General features: G+C 41.4%; 1 protein-coding gene across 1 annotated transcript; it reads right to left on the bottom strand.

The window, feature by feature from the left end:
* Nucleotides 1-3,856: 3,856 nt before the first annotated feature.
* LOC114142445 (COUP transcription factor 2-like) lies at nucleotides 3,857-12,116 on the bottom strand. Its single transcript, XM_028013729.1, has 3 exons — nucleotides 10,460-12,116; nucleotides 7,965-8,489; nucleotides 3,857-5,521 (listed from the first exon to the last, which is right to left on the bottom strand). The coding sequence occupies exons 1-3, from the start codon at nucleotides 10,983-10,985 to the stop codon at nucleotides 5,247-5,249; spliced, it is 1,326 nt and encodes a 441-aa protein (XP_027869530.1). The 5' UTR covers nucleotides 10,986-12,116; the 3' UTR covers nucleotides 3,857-5,246.
* Between the last annotated feature and the right edge of the window lie 491 nt (nucleotides 12,117-12,607).

Genomic DNA, 12,607 nt, shown 5'->3' with positions numbered 1-12,607 from the left:
GTCACCTCTCTGTCAAATCTTCATCTTCTCATTCGTCTGACAGATTCCCTCTGCCCATCTTCCTCCGCCCTCCTCCACCTCATCCCTGCCTCCGTCCCAAACGCCGCCTGTCGTCCCCCTCAGCCTGGATGAAACACACCAGCAGCCGTCCTGCAGGCCTGCTGCAACCAAACCAAATGGAGAGAAAAAAAAAAAGAAAAAGAAAGAAACAATGGGAAACTGTTTTCTCACTTCAGCAAGTATTCCAAAAATCTTCCGTGCAGCATCCTCATACACCCCCACCTCCACCACCTCCACCCTCCACTCCATTTTCTCCTTGGCATTCAGATTTAATGTGACAGAGGTGGTCTTTAATGTTCTGTAGTAATTGGGTGGGAGAAGCAGCGACTGTTTGGGAGGCGGAGGAGGCGGAGGAAGGGTCATGGTCAGGTTTCTGGTGGAGGTTATTCTGCATCTGTCTCTTAGCAACGCCGGCTCGTTCTTTGTACAGTCCTTGAGTTGATTGCTGTGTGGGGGTGGGGGGGTGTTCTCTCCTCCTCTGTCGTTGAAATGCTTTGCAAAGAAGGGGGCTCCTCGGCAGACAGGCGTCCTCCAATATTGCCTGCTTTTAAGTCCGTGTGAGCATCAGTTGGGCTCAGTGAGGCGTGGCGCAGCAGCCTCGCCTCTCTGGGTGTAAATTAGCTTGTTGGGTTTTTTTCAAAGTGAGAAAAAAATGGAAGACGTGTTTGTTTTTATGTAGTTTTTTTGTTTTTGTCAGAGAAGATTTAAGACGGACTCGTACATGATATTAAATAACTCCAGAGCTTGACGTGCCTCCGTCCGCCCCAGCCTGCGTTTTGGTTGGTGTCAGGTGAAAGGCCAGAAGGGTCACGGGGGGGTCACTGAGACGGTGTGGGGGAACCTCGTCAGCTTCCAGCCTCCAGAGGAGCCAGACAGAGCGGCACAGTGTCCGTCTGAGGAGGAGGACGGGATTATAGGGGCAATTTGGTGGCAAAGGGGGAATAAAAAATATGCAAAAGGACATTTAACGTGTCTGTTCCTCTGGAGCTCTGACCTCTGGAGAAACCTTATGAATGTCATTTATTTCCCAAACTTACATTCGATATGAGGTCAAGTCGCTGCTGGTTTCTTATAAATGTTTCCTGCCACTCGTGCTGAGAGTTCTGGACCGTCAGTCCAAACTGTGAACCTGGTGCATCCACTTCCTGTTCAAAGGGACAAAACCATCAGGAGTCCTTCCAGCAGATCAACATCTGACCAATAAACTGTTGGCAGCCATGTTGCAATGCTGACTGCTGACTTATTAGTCCGGAAAGAGGACGTGTTGGTGTTTGTTTGAGTCCATTTCTAACCAATAAGCACCAAACTGAGTCATCTGCATAACAAAAAACAATCAATCTACTATAGAGCTTAGGTCTTAATGACGCCTTTTAAAAGCCTTGTGTAAATAAATTAAAGCAACTAAATGCAAAGGAGTACAATCTGAGCATGCTCAGATGCTACAGTAAAATAACAAAAGGAACTGCAGCTGCGATATGCAACCTTATTATTATTATTATTATTATTATTATTATTATTATCTTTGAAAATGTATGTTTATGATCATTTTTCGTATTCAAAATGGCGCTTATAGTCGTAAAGCGTTACAGCGTTTTGGAATCATAAAATAAAATTTAAAAAAAAGCATAATAATAAAAAATACAATTAATTTAATTTAAACTAAGTTTATTCAAAGCGAATTAAAATGTTTGCAGTTGTACCTGCCAGCAAAAGTCACAATAAAGCCTGAACTGAAATGACGTCGCTGTTCTATAAATAAGTCGGACTGAGAGGTTCATGCTGAGCCAATTGAGCGTGATTATTTATTTATTTCTATTATTTTAATATTATTATTATTATTCCTGGGGTTTTTTTGGTGATTTTATTTATTTATTGTATCAAAAAATAAGGTGGGACAATAACGTAAAAATGACACGTATTGTAAGAAAAGATTACAGTCTACGAAAAAGAAAATACGTTGTGTTACGAATTGTTTGGTTTAAAATTTTAGAGGGGAAAAAAAGTCCATAAAACTGCTGGAATCATGTATTTCTCGCTTTTTGTATTTTGATATACAACCCAGGTGGATGTTATAAATAAAAATCAAAAGAAATTATAAGTAGTCAGAAAACCGCATGTCAACTTTTAGCTAAACAGTAGAAAGGATGTTTTCATCCGCCGTGTGAGTTTCTCTTTAATTTACTCGTACAGTTAAAAAAAAAAACGAGTTTGAGGGTTTATACAAAAGCGGAGAGTTCTTTGCTTATACAACTTAATTTTCTTTCTTTTCTTTTTCTTTCTTTCTTTTTTTTTTAAAAAAACAACATTTTATGCATTTATTTCCGAATTGATAAACCATCTGTGGTTTTTGTCTTAAAATCTTTACATGAGTAGTTAATTACTTAAAAGCCGTCCAGGTTTAAAGCAGCAGAATAATTATTGATTAATCGTCTGTAAGCGCCAGTAAAGCAGCGAAATTCAATCGGAGAAATAATAATAATAATAATAATAAGAAGAAGAAGAAGAAGAAGAAGAAGAAGAAAACTTTATAGTATCCCACACCGAATAACGGACATTGAACCCACCGCCAGCCTGTGGCCTGAACTATTTAACACGGAAGGGAAAACAGCTGAAAGCGACGCAATAATGCGTGGATCTCGATTGCTAAACGTCACAGTTTTTGTGGCGTACAATGTAAATCCACATATTTATTCCTCGAAAGTAAAAAATAAAATGTTATAGTAAAAGTGCATCTATAACAGCAGCAAAAAATAAAAATGAATTTAAAAAAAAACAAAACTCGGGCCGCATCGACCTATCGGCATTATTTATGGAAGATGAGTTATGAGCTGAAGGCTTTCTGTCATACATGACATGATATCTCACTGATCCAAAACCTTCCAGGTTCGGATTTCTGAACCCATTTCTAGGGGCCGGAACTACAACTTCATCTCCACAGACCTCAGTCTGATCCCGGTTTCTCCCGGCATCATCTCAACCAGCTCCGTTCACTCTCCGTTTTTTCTTCTTCTTCTCCTTCTTCTCCTCTTCTTTCTCCTGTCAGTTTTTCGGACCTGTACGTGTGTGGGAAAAATGCTCCATTGTTTCATGTTGGCCTTTTGGCCCGGAGCGCCCAGGGGCCGTGGACTGCCGGGCTTCATCCTCCTCAGGGTAAACTGTAGTGACAGAGCACTCAGGGGCCCCTCATTAGCTCTCTGTCCACTAAGAAGGAAAGAAGCTGCCTTAATCCTCTCTGTCTTCTTCAATCTGCCACCGCAAACACGATCCTTGTTTCATTCTTCCTCCTCCAGAGTTTTTACCCTCGCTCCTTTCTGAAGGGAAACAGCCTAAACGGTTAACTTGTATGTTAAGAAATATTTATAAGAGTTAGAGGGTGATGGAGGGGAAACACATATCCAGTTGCAAAAACATGTAATTCCCTTGTTTGCTATGTGAATAGTTGCTGAAAGCAAATGTATGCTATAATCAGAATTAAAATGTGGCATCATTCCTTTAGAATGAAAATGAATGTAATCTGCATTAATGGTCAAAACAAAACTGTATAGCGTCAGTTTTTCTTCCTCTCTCTCTGCACATCATGCAGCTGTCACTGCCACTGGGATTCATTTGTTTGACTAAAACCCTCCAACGAGGGTTCTGACTCCAGAACACCGCAGAATGTTCTTCAATGCAAAACAATAATAATAATAATAATAAAATCTAAATAAAAAAAAATCATATTCTGACATCTAGTCTCAGTTTGGAGACGTCGCTGTCGTGAAACATCCTGTGAAATAAACAAAGTACACTTTATGTATAAATCTTGAGTTATAATTTAATAAGGTACCAATATGTTAACTTTCACAGTACATCAGAGTGGTTGTCAGAAAACAGAAAAAAAACAAAAAAACACAAGGGAACATACACGCCCACACACACACACTCACACACATTCGTACCCTTTGAATGGAGCAGGTTGTGCAAGTGAGTGGCCTGGGTTCATGTAAACACATGATTCCCATCAAGTCCATTTGTCTCTCGGCCAGGAAGATGTTGCTCTTTAAAAATCTCTAAGACAACCAAAATTAAAAAAAAAAATTAAAAAAAAGTGGAAACCCATTATTTGGTAATGTAATCATCAATAATCTCCTTGTGCCATTGTTTGTTTGTTTGTTTTTTCTTTTGTGTGTGTGTGTGTGTGTTTGTGTGAGTGAAATAAACGTGACGGGGTTTGGGGTCTGAGTGTAAACCCCTCTGAGTAGAAAAACACCCGGCAGCTTCCTGACAGTCAGCCTCACTCAGCCGCAGCATCTCAGGAGCAAACTGAACATTTCTGCTAAAACCCGAAAGCAAAGATCCGAGTTTAATATCGTCACTGAAGGCAAACAGTCATATTTTCACAGTCGTGAAAAGAAGAATGAGGAAATTTGGCCAAGAAGTATCTACAATTCTTTTTTTCTTTTTTTTTTACAAGAGAATATTTTTGTAAAAATTAAAAAAAAAAAAAAAAAAAAAAAGAAGAGCAATTTCATAACCAGGAGATGACAAAACAATTAAAGTCAGAGCTTTAGTGTGGAACCGAGTGACTCAGGTTCAAAACAAATGCTGTAAATATTTCCATTTTTCACTAAGTCCAAAGTGCTTTTTTTTCTGGAAGGTATGAAATCAAGAACAGAGACAAAACTCAAATAAAAAAAAAAATTAGAAATAAACAGATCAACACACACAAAAAGGCTCCCTGCAGTTTCCTCATTGACCGTGGGCAAAAAAAAACAAACGACACACGCAACATTTAGAAAGCAAAAGGATCGGAAACATAATTTACAAGCACGATAAATATACACACAGGTCCAATAAATATAGTTTTGTTAAAGCGTCCATACACCGTCACAATTACAAAAAAAACAAAAAAGAAAAGAAAAAAAAACCAGTCCAAAATAAGCAGTCAACTTGTGTTGTGTCTCGTTTTTTTATTCTCCCTTTGATTTCAAATAATTTCCTGTTCTTCATTTTGTTCAGGACCCTTTTTGTAAAATAAGGCAGACCGCTGATATTACTTAGTAGAATTGCATGATTTTGTTTTTGTTTGTTTGTTTTTTACCTTTAATAATCTCATTCCTCTGGCAGAGAATTTTGGGTTACATGGGGGGGGAACTAAACAAAAACCAAATCACTCGATTGGAGAAGCAACCTTGTAGCCTTCACACCTACTGGATGGGCATGTACGGCCAGCTGAAGCTGCTGCCGGACAGCAGCATGTCCCTTATCAGCGTCTCGATGGGCGTCTTCCCCACCAGGCGCACGAAGAACAGCTGCTCGATGACCGAGGAGGAGACGGTGCGCAGCGAGGGCAGGCGGAGCAGCAGCTTCCCGAACCGGTTGGGCTGGTTGGGGTACTGACTCCTCACGTACTCCTCCAGCGCGCACTGGGACTTCTCCTGGAGGCTCTCCACGTGGGCCACGTCCGACAGGCCGCAGGCGTCTGCACCGAGAGGAACCGCAAGGAAACAAAATTAAGAAAATAAAAAAAATCAGGACCGTTTACAGAGATGCACTGATCCGATATCGATATCTGTCTCGGTCCCGATGTTGGAAAAAAAAAAAAATTTGGCCATTGGTGACAATGTATCTAGATCTATAAGTGCAGATCTATTCAGTGTAAATCTATGATTTGTGCTCTGAGTGATGTCGTGCTTTATTATTTATTTTACATATTTATTACGCTTTATGAACCATCTAAAGGAGGATTTATTGTAGTTTATATTTTACACGTTTGACCAAAATAGTCAACCTATTGATTTTGTCAGTTTCAGTGTCTTTCATATTTATTTAACATCGGCTGTTATACTCCTACTTGCACCGACTGGACAAGTTGAAGTTGTTTTTACACGTTTGACCAATCTTGTGAAGCTATTGGTGTATTTAAATGAACTGCACTGGTGCAGAGATATTAATTACATTTGTAATTCAGTACGTTTATGTTACGTTTGAAGTCAATTCAGCTCTGTTTTCCTGCATGGGGCCGGTATCAGCCAATGCTAAATTTCAGATATCGGCATCGGTATTGGAAGTGAAAAAAGTGGATCGGTGCTAAAAGTGAAGAGAGTCTTTCCATGTTCACCTAATTCTGCAGCTCAGAAAAGGGCAGAAATAAGTAGGATTCGTCTTTTGGGTTGCAACGTTCATTAGAGAAGAGGAATGTAGCATTCACTAGCATGCCCAGGTACACAATGAGGCCAGGAATGCTAAAGATCTTTAGCTCTGCTAACACATCCCATTACATCTCAGGGGATCAAAGCAGGTTAAAAAAACAAAATAAAGTAACAGCCACTGAGATGAAACAGCAACTCAGTCGTGGTCAGGTAACAGCCTGACATGTAACAGCGAAAGGTTCAATCATCCGTGCTGTGGGTGGTGAAAAGGAGTTCATCTGTCTCATCAGTCCAACGCTTCCTGCGATCAAAGATGTCGACGGCGCTCGGCTAAAACCTCCAAAATCGTCGCAGAGGAATCCAGCAGAGCCACGTCTGGCAGAGCGGCGCTGCTGCACTGGATCAAATGTTTTGCTGCTGCAGCCTGCCGCTGCTGCAGCCTGCCGCCACTGCAGCGCTGCAGGCCGCATGGCAGCAGGGGTTAAAGAAAGGCTACTGTGTCCCAGTTTAAAGACACGTGCTCAGATGTGCTCATGGGGACCGAAATAGACCTAGATAGAGGAGCTTCTTTTATTTTTCACTCTGCTGCTGCTCGCTCCTTTCGATCCAGCGGCTCAGCCGTTAAAGGGGCTGGGAGTTTAGCTGAGCACAACCTGTTTGTGATTATCTTCTTTTTTTCTTTTTTTCTAACACGCCAAAGTATTTGTGGAATTAAAAACAATATTTAAAATGTAACGATTAAGGGTCACACAAAGTAAAACGTAATTACTGGAGCCGGCTCCTGGAAAACAGTTCATTGCTACTTGATTTGAGGATGCGGGATTACGATGTTGACTGTCGGACGACACAACCTCCTTTAGGGGTTTATGAAGACATATTTTGATCGCTATGAGTTTAAATCTCATTTGGACGCTACGGAGATTCAAAGCAGCTTTTCCAAACTCTTTCATTTCCTTTTGAGTCTTGGATAAACAAATATTTAGTACACAGGATGCTAAAGGAGTAAACAACAAGTAAACAACACTGTACGTAACATCAGTAAAGCCAAAAAAACAATTTACAACCATATGAGATTTAGACTTAAAATGATCCTCATTCACACTAAGTTCCTGCCAGGTTGTTCTGTAAGAATATGGGTTTTATTAGTACTTATTGTGTCCCTTTTATTTTATCTTGAATGTATGTTTTTAATATGGAACTATGTTAAAGAATCTGTTCTATCACATTTAGGACAGACAATAAAGTTTAATTTAAACAAATATCTCTTGAAGAAATATCAAATTTGAGTAGTTTACATATATTTAATTTTATTAAATAAAAAAACCTGCTTGTTCAAAAAATATTAGTACCCTTCTAAATAATTAACATAAAACAACATAAACTCTTCTTAACTGCTGACTGTCTTTTTGCATGTTTTGACTTTGTCTTTGAGGTTGGAGTGCCTCTTTACCATCACCCTAATCTGTAGCCCTTCTCTTAAAATGGGACTCCAGCACGTTCCTGTCACAATAAAAACCTTAACAGAATTTCAAATAATTACTTTAAAACTAAATTTGCCAAGTTTTATGTCTCATAAAGATCCAAGTTGCTAATCATGATGAAAGTTATTTTTTTAATGCTTTTTACTCGTAGCTGTAGCTGATTGTTGTTTATTTTATTCACAGTAATGGTTATTGTGTTTAATAACTCATTTTCCTCGTTGTTCAAATGTCCAGTTTCCCAAAACTCCTTACTTCCAGTGTGCACTGGTGTAAATATTCCCGACATATTTACCTGTGGTGAAGAGCACTACGGCCTTGATGCAGCTGTACTCCGCCGAGTCCACCTGCAGCACCTTCAGCTTCTCCACCTGCTCCTGGAAGACCCGGATGTGATCCATGAAGGCCACCACCCGGTCGGCGGACATCGGGGACGCGTGGAGGCCCGCGGCGGCCAGCAGCGGGGCGACGTGGACGGGCATGGAGCACTGGGCGGCGTTCAGCACGAACAGCTCGCTCCAGGTGAGGCGGAGGAGGGCCACCTGGTCCGGCGCCTGCAAGTCCGGGAAGAACGGGATGTTCCGGGCCCACTCCACGGCGCTGAAGAGCATCCGCGCCGCCAGCTCGCAGATGTTCTCAATCCCCATGATGCTGTTGTTCTGCAGGCACTGGGAGCCGAACCGGGAGGTCGGGTAGGGCTCGGCCCGCAGCAGCAGGGAGATGTACCCGGACAAGTAGGAGTGGCACTGCAGAGGGTCCCCGTTCGTCAGCGCGAACTGGCCGTGGTAAGACTGCGTGGGTATCCTGCCCCTTTGCACGGCTGCAACGAGAAGCAGCAGAGATGTCACGTCGAACTGAAACAGACTACCAATGCAGCCCAGCTGACATTCAAAGAACAGCCCGCACTTGGGGATCTTTCACAGCAACAGATGCCAATGAGAAGCAACGGGACACACACGGTCTCTTCTGTCCACTCCGGTTATTTCTACAGTCAGCAGTGGGAAGCTCAATTAGAAGTAAGCGACGAATAATAGTTTCAGACAGCTCCTGGTCAGAAATGTCACATTCAGCATTGTGACAAGGAAAAAAAATCCAGATTATTTGTAGGCCGCGACCTGCACGCAGTAGCGGGGTTTCTGTTGGCCTTAGCGGTCATTTCAGTTTGTCTATAGCGATCAAAACTGAGTCATAAACTAGTTTACATTCAGAAATATTTGTCTTTGGTCTTAAATTAAGAAAACCACTTTTTTGGTGGTAGGCTATATCTGTTTGGAATATGATCCAAATTTTAAAAAAGAAGAATTTGGATTTATAATGTAAAAATAATCAGAATAGAATAGCCTATAACTAGCAGCACTATGCTACAGTAGGCCACCTGCATACTTAATAAACGTTGACACGGATTTTGCATAAACCCACAAAATGCAGCTGTTTTATTTTTAAGCCTCGCTCTTTAAAGCTGAAATCTCAACAAAATCAACAAAAAGACGTCAAAATTACTGTGATATAAAAATGAACTTCTTACAATGTCAAGGTTCTTGTTGTTTCACCCAGCTGACCGTGAAGGCAACAGGGACAGCTTACGCTAAACATGCTACAGGATGCTAGCTGCGACATTATTTCACACCCCTTCTGTTTACACTGAAATACACAGTAGCCCACTAGCCGTGAGATAAAGACTGATAAAATATTCTAGAAACACAGGGAAGGGAATAAAATGGATTTTATCCACGTTATCAGACCCCCACTATTTGCTTTTCACAAATGCTATGTGTTCCATTAAAGAAATTGAGCTTTTTAAAAATATTGGACAGTAGCACCCTAAGCCAGTTAATGTAAGTCAGTGGTAGTGTTTTTTTTTTTTGCAAGGCAAAAATATATAAAACGCTCTTGGTGAAATAAAGACTGGAAATATATTTTTAAAATACATTTGAGACAAAATTAGGCTACAACAAATGTTCCATTAAGGCTATTTACTTTTGGGGAAAAATAGAAGCTAATGGTAATATTTTTAGCTAGCTATGACATAAAGGCTTATAAGATATTTTAGAAAGGATCAAATAGGCTTTCTCTACAATAGGACAAATTATTATACATATCTTTTATGAGATGGTAGCATTTTAAAGGCTGCAAAAGAAAATTCAAATAAAAAGACAAAAACAATATTTGCCAATACTAGTAATTTTGGAGGGGAAAAAAATTATGCATGACTTAAAGGCTGGAATTATATTTTAGACACACAATGGGATGAATATATTCACATAACATCACAGCCCAGGCTAGTTAATTCACCTGTTAACAAATGCTAGGCTACACAAATGTTGGGTCAATAATATTCAAGTTTGAAAATAATACCAGCAGCCAATATTAGTATATATATTAGAAAAACATACTGGCTTTGGGATAAAGGATATATTTAATAATATCAAATATTTAGAGAAAAAATAAGTTTAGGCTAATAGCCGCTATTAGCTAACTGCCAACTGGCTAGTATTAGTAATTTTTTCAGTGACAAAAAATTACTAATAATTTTCCTGACATAAACGCCGTTTTAGAAAGGCAATGGGGAGCAAAAGTAGGTTTTCTCTACTATCACTGCCCAGAGCAAATATCTTTTTTATGTTAACTAATGTTATAATAAACACATATTGCGTTATGCAAGTGCGCGTTTATAAGACGCGTGCGTTAAGGTAAGTAGACGGATGAACACAAGCAGAGTGGATAATGGGAAACTGAGTTTCCGTCTGTATTCTGCCGAGCTTCGAACAAAAGGAGGGCGGCAGGCCGTACCTTCCCTCCTCATGCCGACTTTGAGGCATTTCTTGAGGCGGCAGTACTGGCACTGGTTGCGGTGGTGCTGGTCCACGGGACAGTTCCTGTTGGCCCTGCAGGTGTACGTCAGGTTCCTCCTGACGCTGCGCTTGAAGAAGCTCTTACATCCCTCGCACGTGAACTGTCCGTAGTGCTTCCCGCTGGATTTGTCCCCGCAGACGATGCACTCGATCTGCTGGCTCTGCTGTTTGTCCATGGAAGAGGAGGAAGAAGAGGAGGAAGAGGAGGTGCTGTTGTTGTTGTTGTTGTTGTTCGTGGAGGAGGAGGTGGTGGTGGAGGTGGACGCGGCGGCGGCGGCGGATAGATTGGGCGGCGGTGCTCCCTGAGCAGCTCCTGCCTGGGGTATTTCCAGAGAGGCCGCCGAGTTCATGTGTCCCGTCAGTTCACCGGGGAGAGACAGAGGCGCCACTTGGGACACCGGGGAGGACAGAGTCCCCTGGGGGTCCCCGACGCCCTCCGTGGTTCTCCACGCTACCATAGCCATTCCGACAGACTCCAAAACTTTGCGCAAGCAACTTTCCTTTAATTTTATTTATTTATTTATTTTAAACCGAATTTTTTTTTAACGCGCGCGATTTTAATCTCTTAAAGAAACCACGACATTATTTTATTTTATTTTTTTTACAAAAAAAAAAATAAAAAATTATAGTCACATTAGATGCTTTGAAACAGCCTTCATTGCATCACCGAGGTGCAACACTACTAATGATGTGAGACTAAAAATAAACAGTCAGTCGTTGAAAATCCGAGAGGACCGCTTCACTCAGAGCGGTCTGATGCGCTCCGACATCCAGGAGGGTTTTAAAAAAATAATAACAATAATAATGATCAACTGAACCGAAATCCACAGGAAAGCGCGGCGTTATTCCACAAACGGATCCCCTCCTGTCCGTGTGTCCAGCTATGATGAGCGGAATGCCTTGCGAGCGGATCTTTCAGCAGAGATGGAGTCACCGGACCAGGCTCTCCAGACGCTCCCTGCTTTCCCGATCATCCAGAAGTTACATTAAAAAGACAACGAAGGAGGAGGAGAGAGAGAGAGGAAGGAGGAGGGGGCGAGGATGAGGGGGGTGAAGCGGTTCTTGATGGATGGTGATTTTGATGATGCTTTGCAGAGTGTAGGAAATAGAGGCATCCGCACGTCATCGCGGCTTGGCTACGTAGACTCGGGGAGGGGCGGAGTCTTCGCGAGGAATGGCCGGCCTGGCAGCAGCTGTGCGGGGGCTTGGGATTTGCATAATACTGGGGCGTCCATATACCTTCGCCGGTCCTTCGTTTTGTCACTGTTGCGGGTGTGTTTGTGTGCGCACTTGTTCTGGCTTTTTAGCTGCGACATCTGCCGTCAAAGCGCATCTCCTTTCTGCAGCACATGTAGTAATTTTAAGAATTTTTTTTTCTTTAAAGGAAAGCCTATTATTTCCTAAATGAACGCAAACGCTTCTGGCTGTGGAGAGACTGGACAGTCAGAAGCCTCTAACTGCAGCTGTCTGATGCCACCTAGTGTCATGAGAAAACTGCACAGAGACATTAATTCACGGCAAGAGTCGAATGAACTGCTTTCATTGAAGTGAAACACAGTTCAGAGCGAGTTAAAAATAGATCCTCGTTGATTGTCGCGACCATTTTTTAATCTTTATAGTCATGCAGAAGGTCACCTCGGTGTAAAAGGCCCTAAACTCTCATTTTGCTGCAGTAATCTTGTGTAATTTTAAAGAATTAGGACTTTAATCGGCTGTTTTTAATCAGTGTGAAAAGCAAAATCATAAGTAAAAAAATTTTAGCGTTTTTAACAACACATGCCTCTACCTGTCCTATCTGTAAAAAGACACATACATATTTTTTTTCCCTCACTGTCCAAAGCCAAATCTGACCAAACGTCTCTTATTTTAGGTCGGTCATAATTACCAAAATTATTTCCATGTGCGAAATGTTAGAAGACGTGACGAGAACATTTTGTACAGATTCTTTTTTGTAACTTTTCTGAATTCTGACATTTGCATACGCTTGGTCAGTATCGGGAATAATTGTGTTTCAAACTTTACAACTTCAGTGAAGTTCGGTTTGAATCGTTTTATTTGCTGTATGTAAACTTCTGGCTTCAGCTGC

The sequence above is a fragment of the Xiphophorus couchianus genome, chromosome 4 (assembly GCF_001444195.1).
Source record: "Xiphophorus couchianus chromosome 4, X_couchianus-1.0, whole genome shotgun sequence".
NCBI lineage: Eukaryota > Metazoa > Chordata > Actinopteri > Cyprinodontiformes > Poeciliidae > Xiphophorus > Xiphophorus couchianus.
This window is presented reverse-complemented; position numbering and strand designations above follow the sequence as displayed.

Bases quoted from the DNA above. Each gene is read 5' to 3' on its own strand.
- LOC114142445 (XM_028013729.1), bottom strand. From the start codon at position 10,985: ATGGCTATGGTAGCGTGGAGAACCACGGAGGGCGTCGGGGACCCCCAG. The intron at 8,490-10,459 runs GTACGGCCTGCC...TTCTCGTTGCAG, and splicing joins AGTCGGCATGAGGAGGGAAG to CCGTGCAAAGGGGCAGGATA. The intron at 5,522-7,964 runs GTAAATATGTCG...CTCTCGGTGCAG, and splicing joins CGTAGTGCTCTTCACCACAG to ACGCCTGCGGCCTGTCGGAC.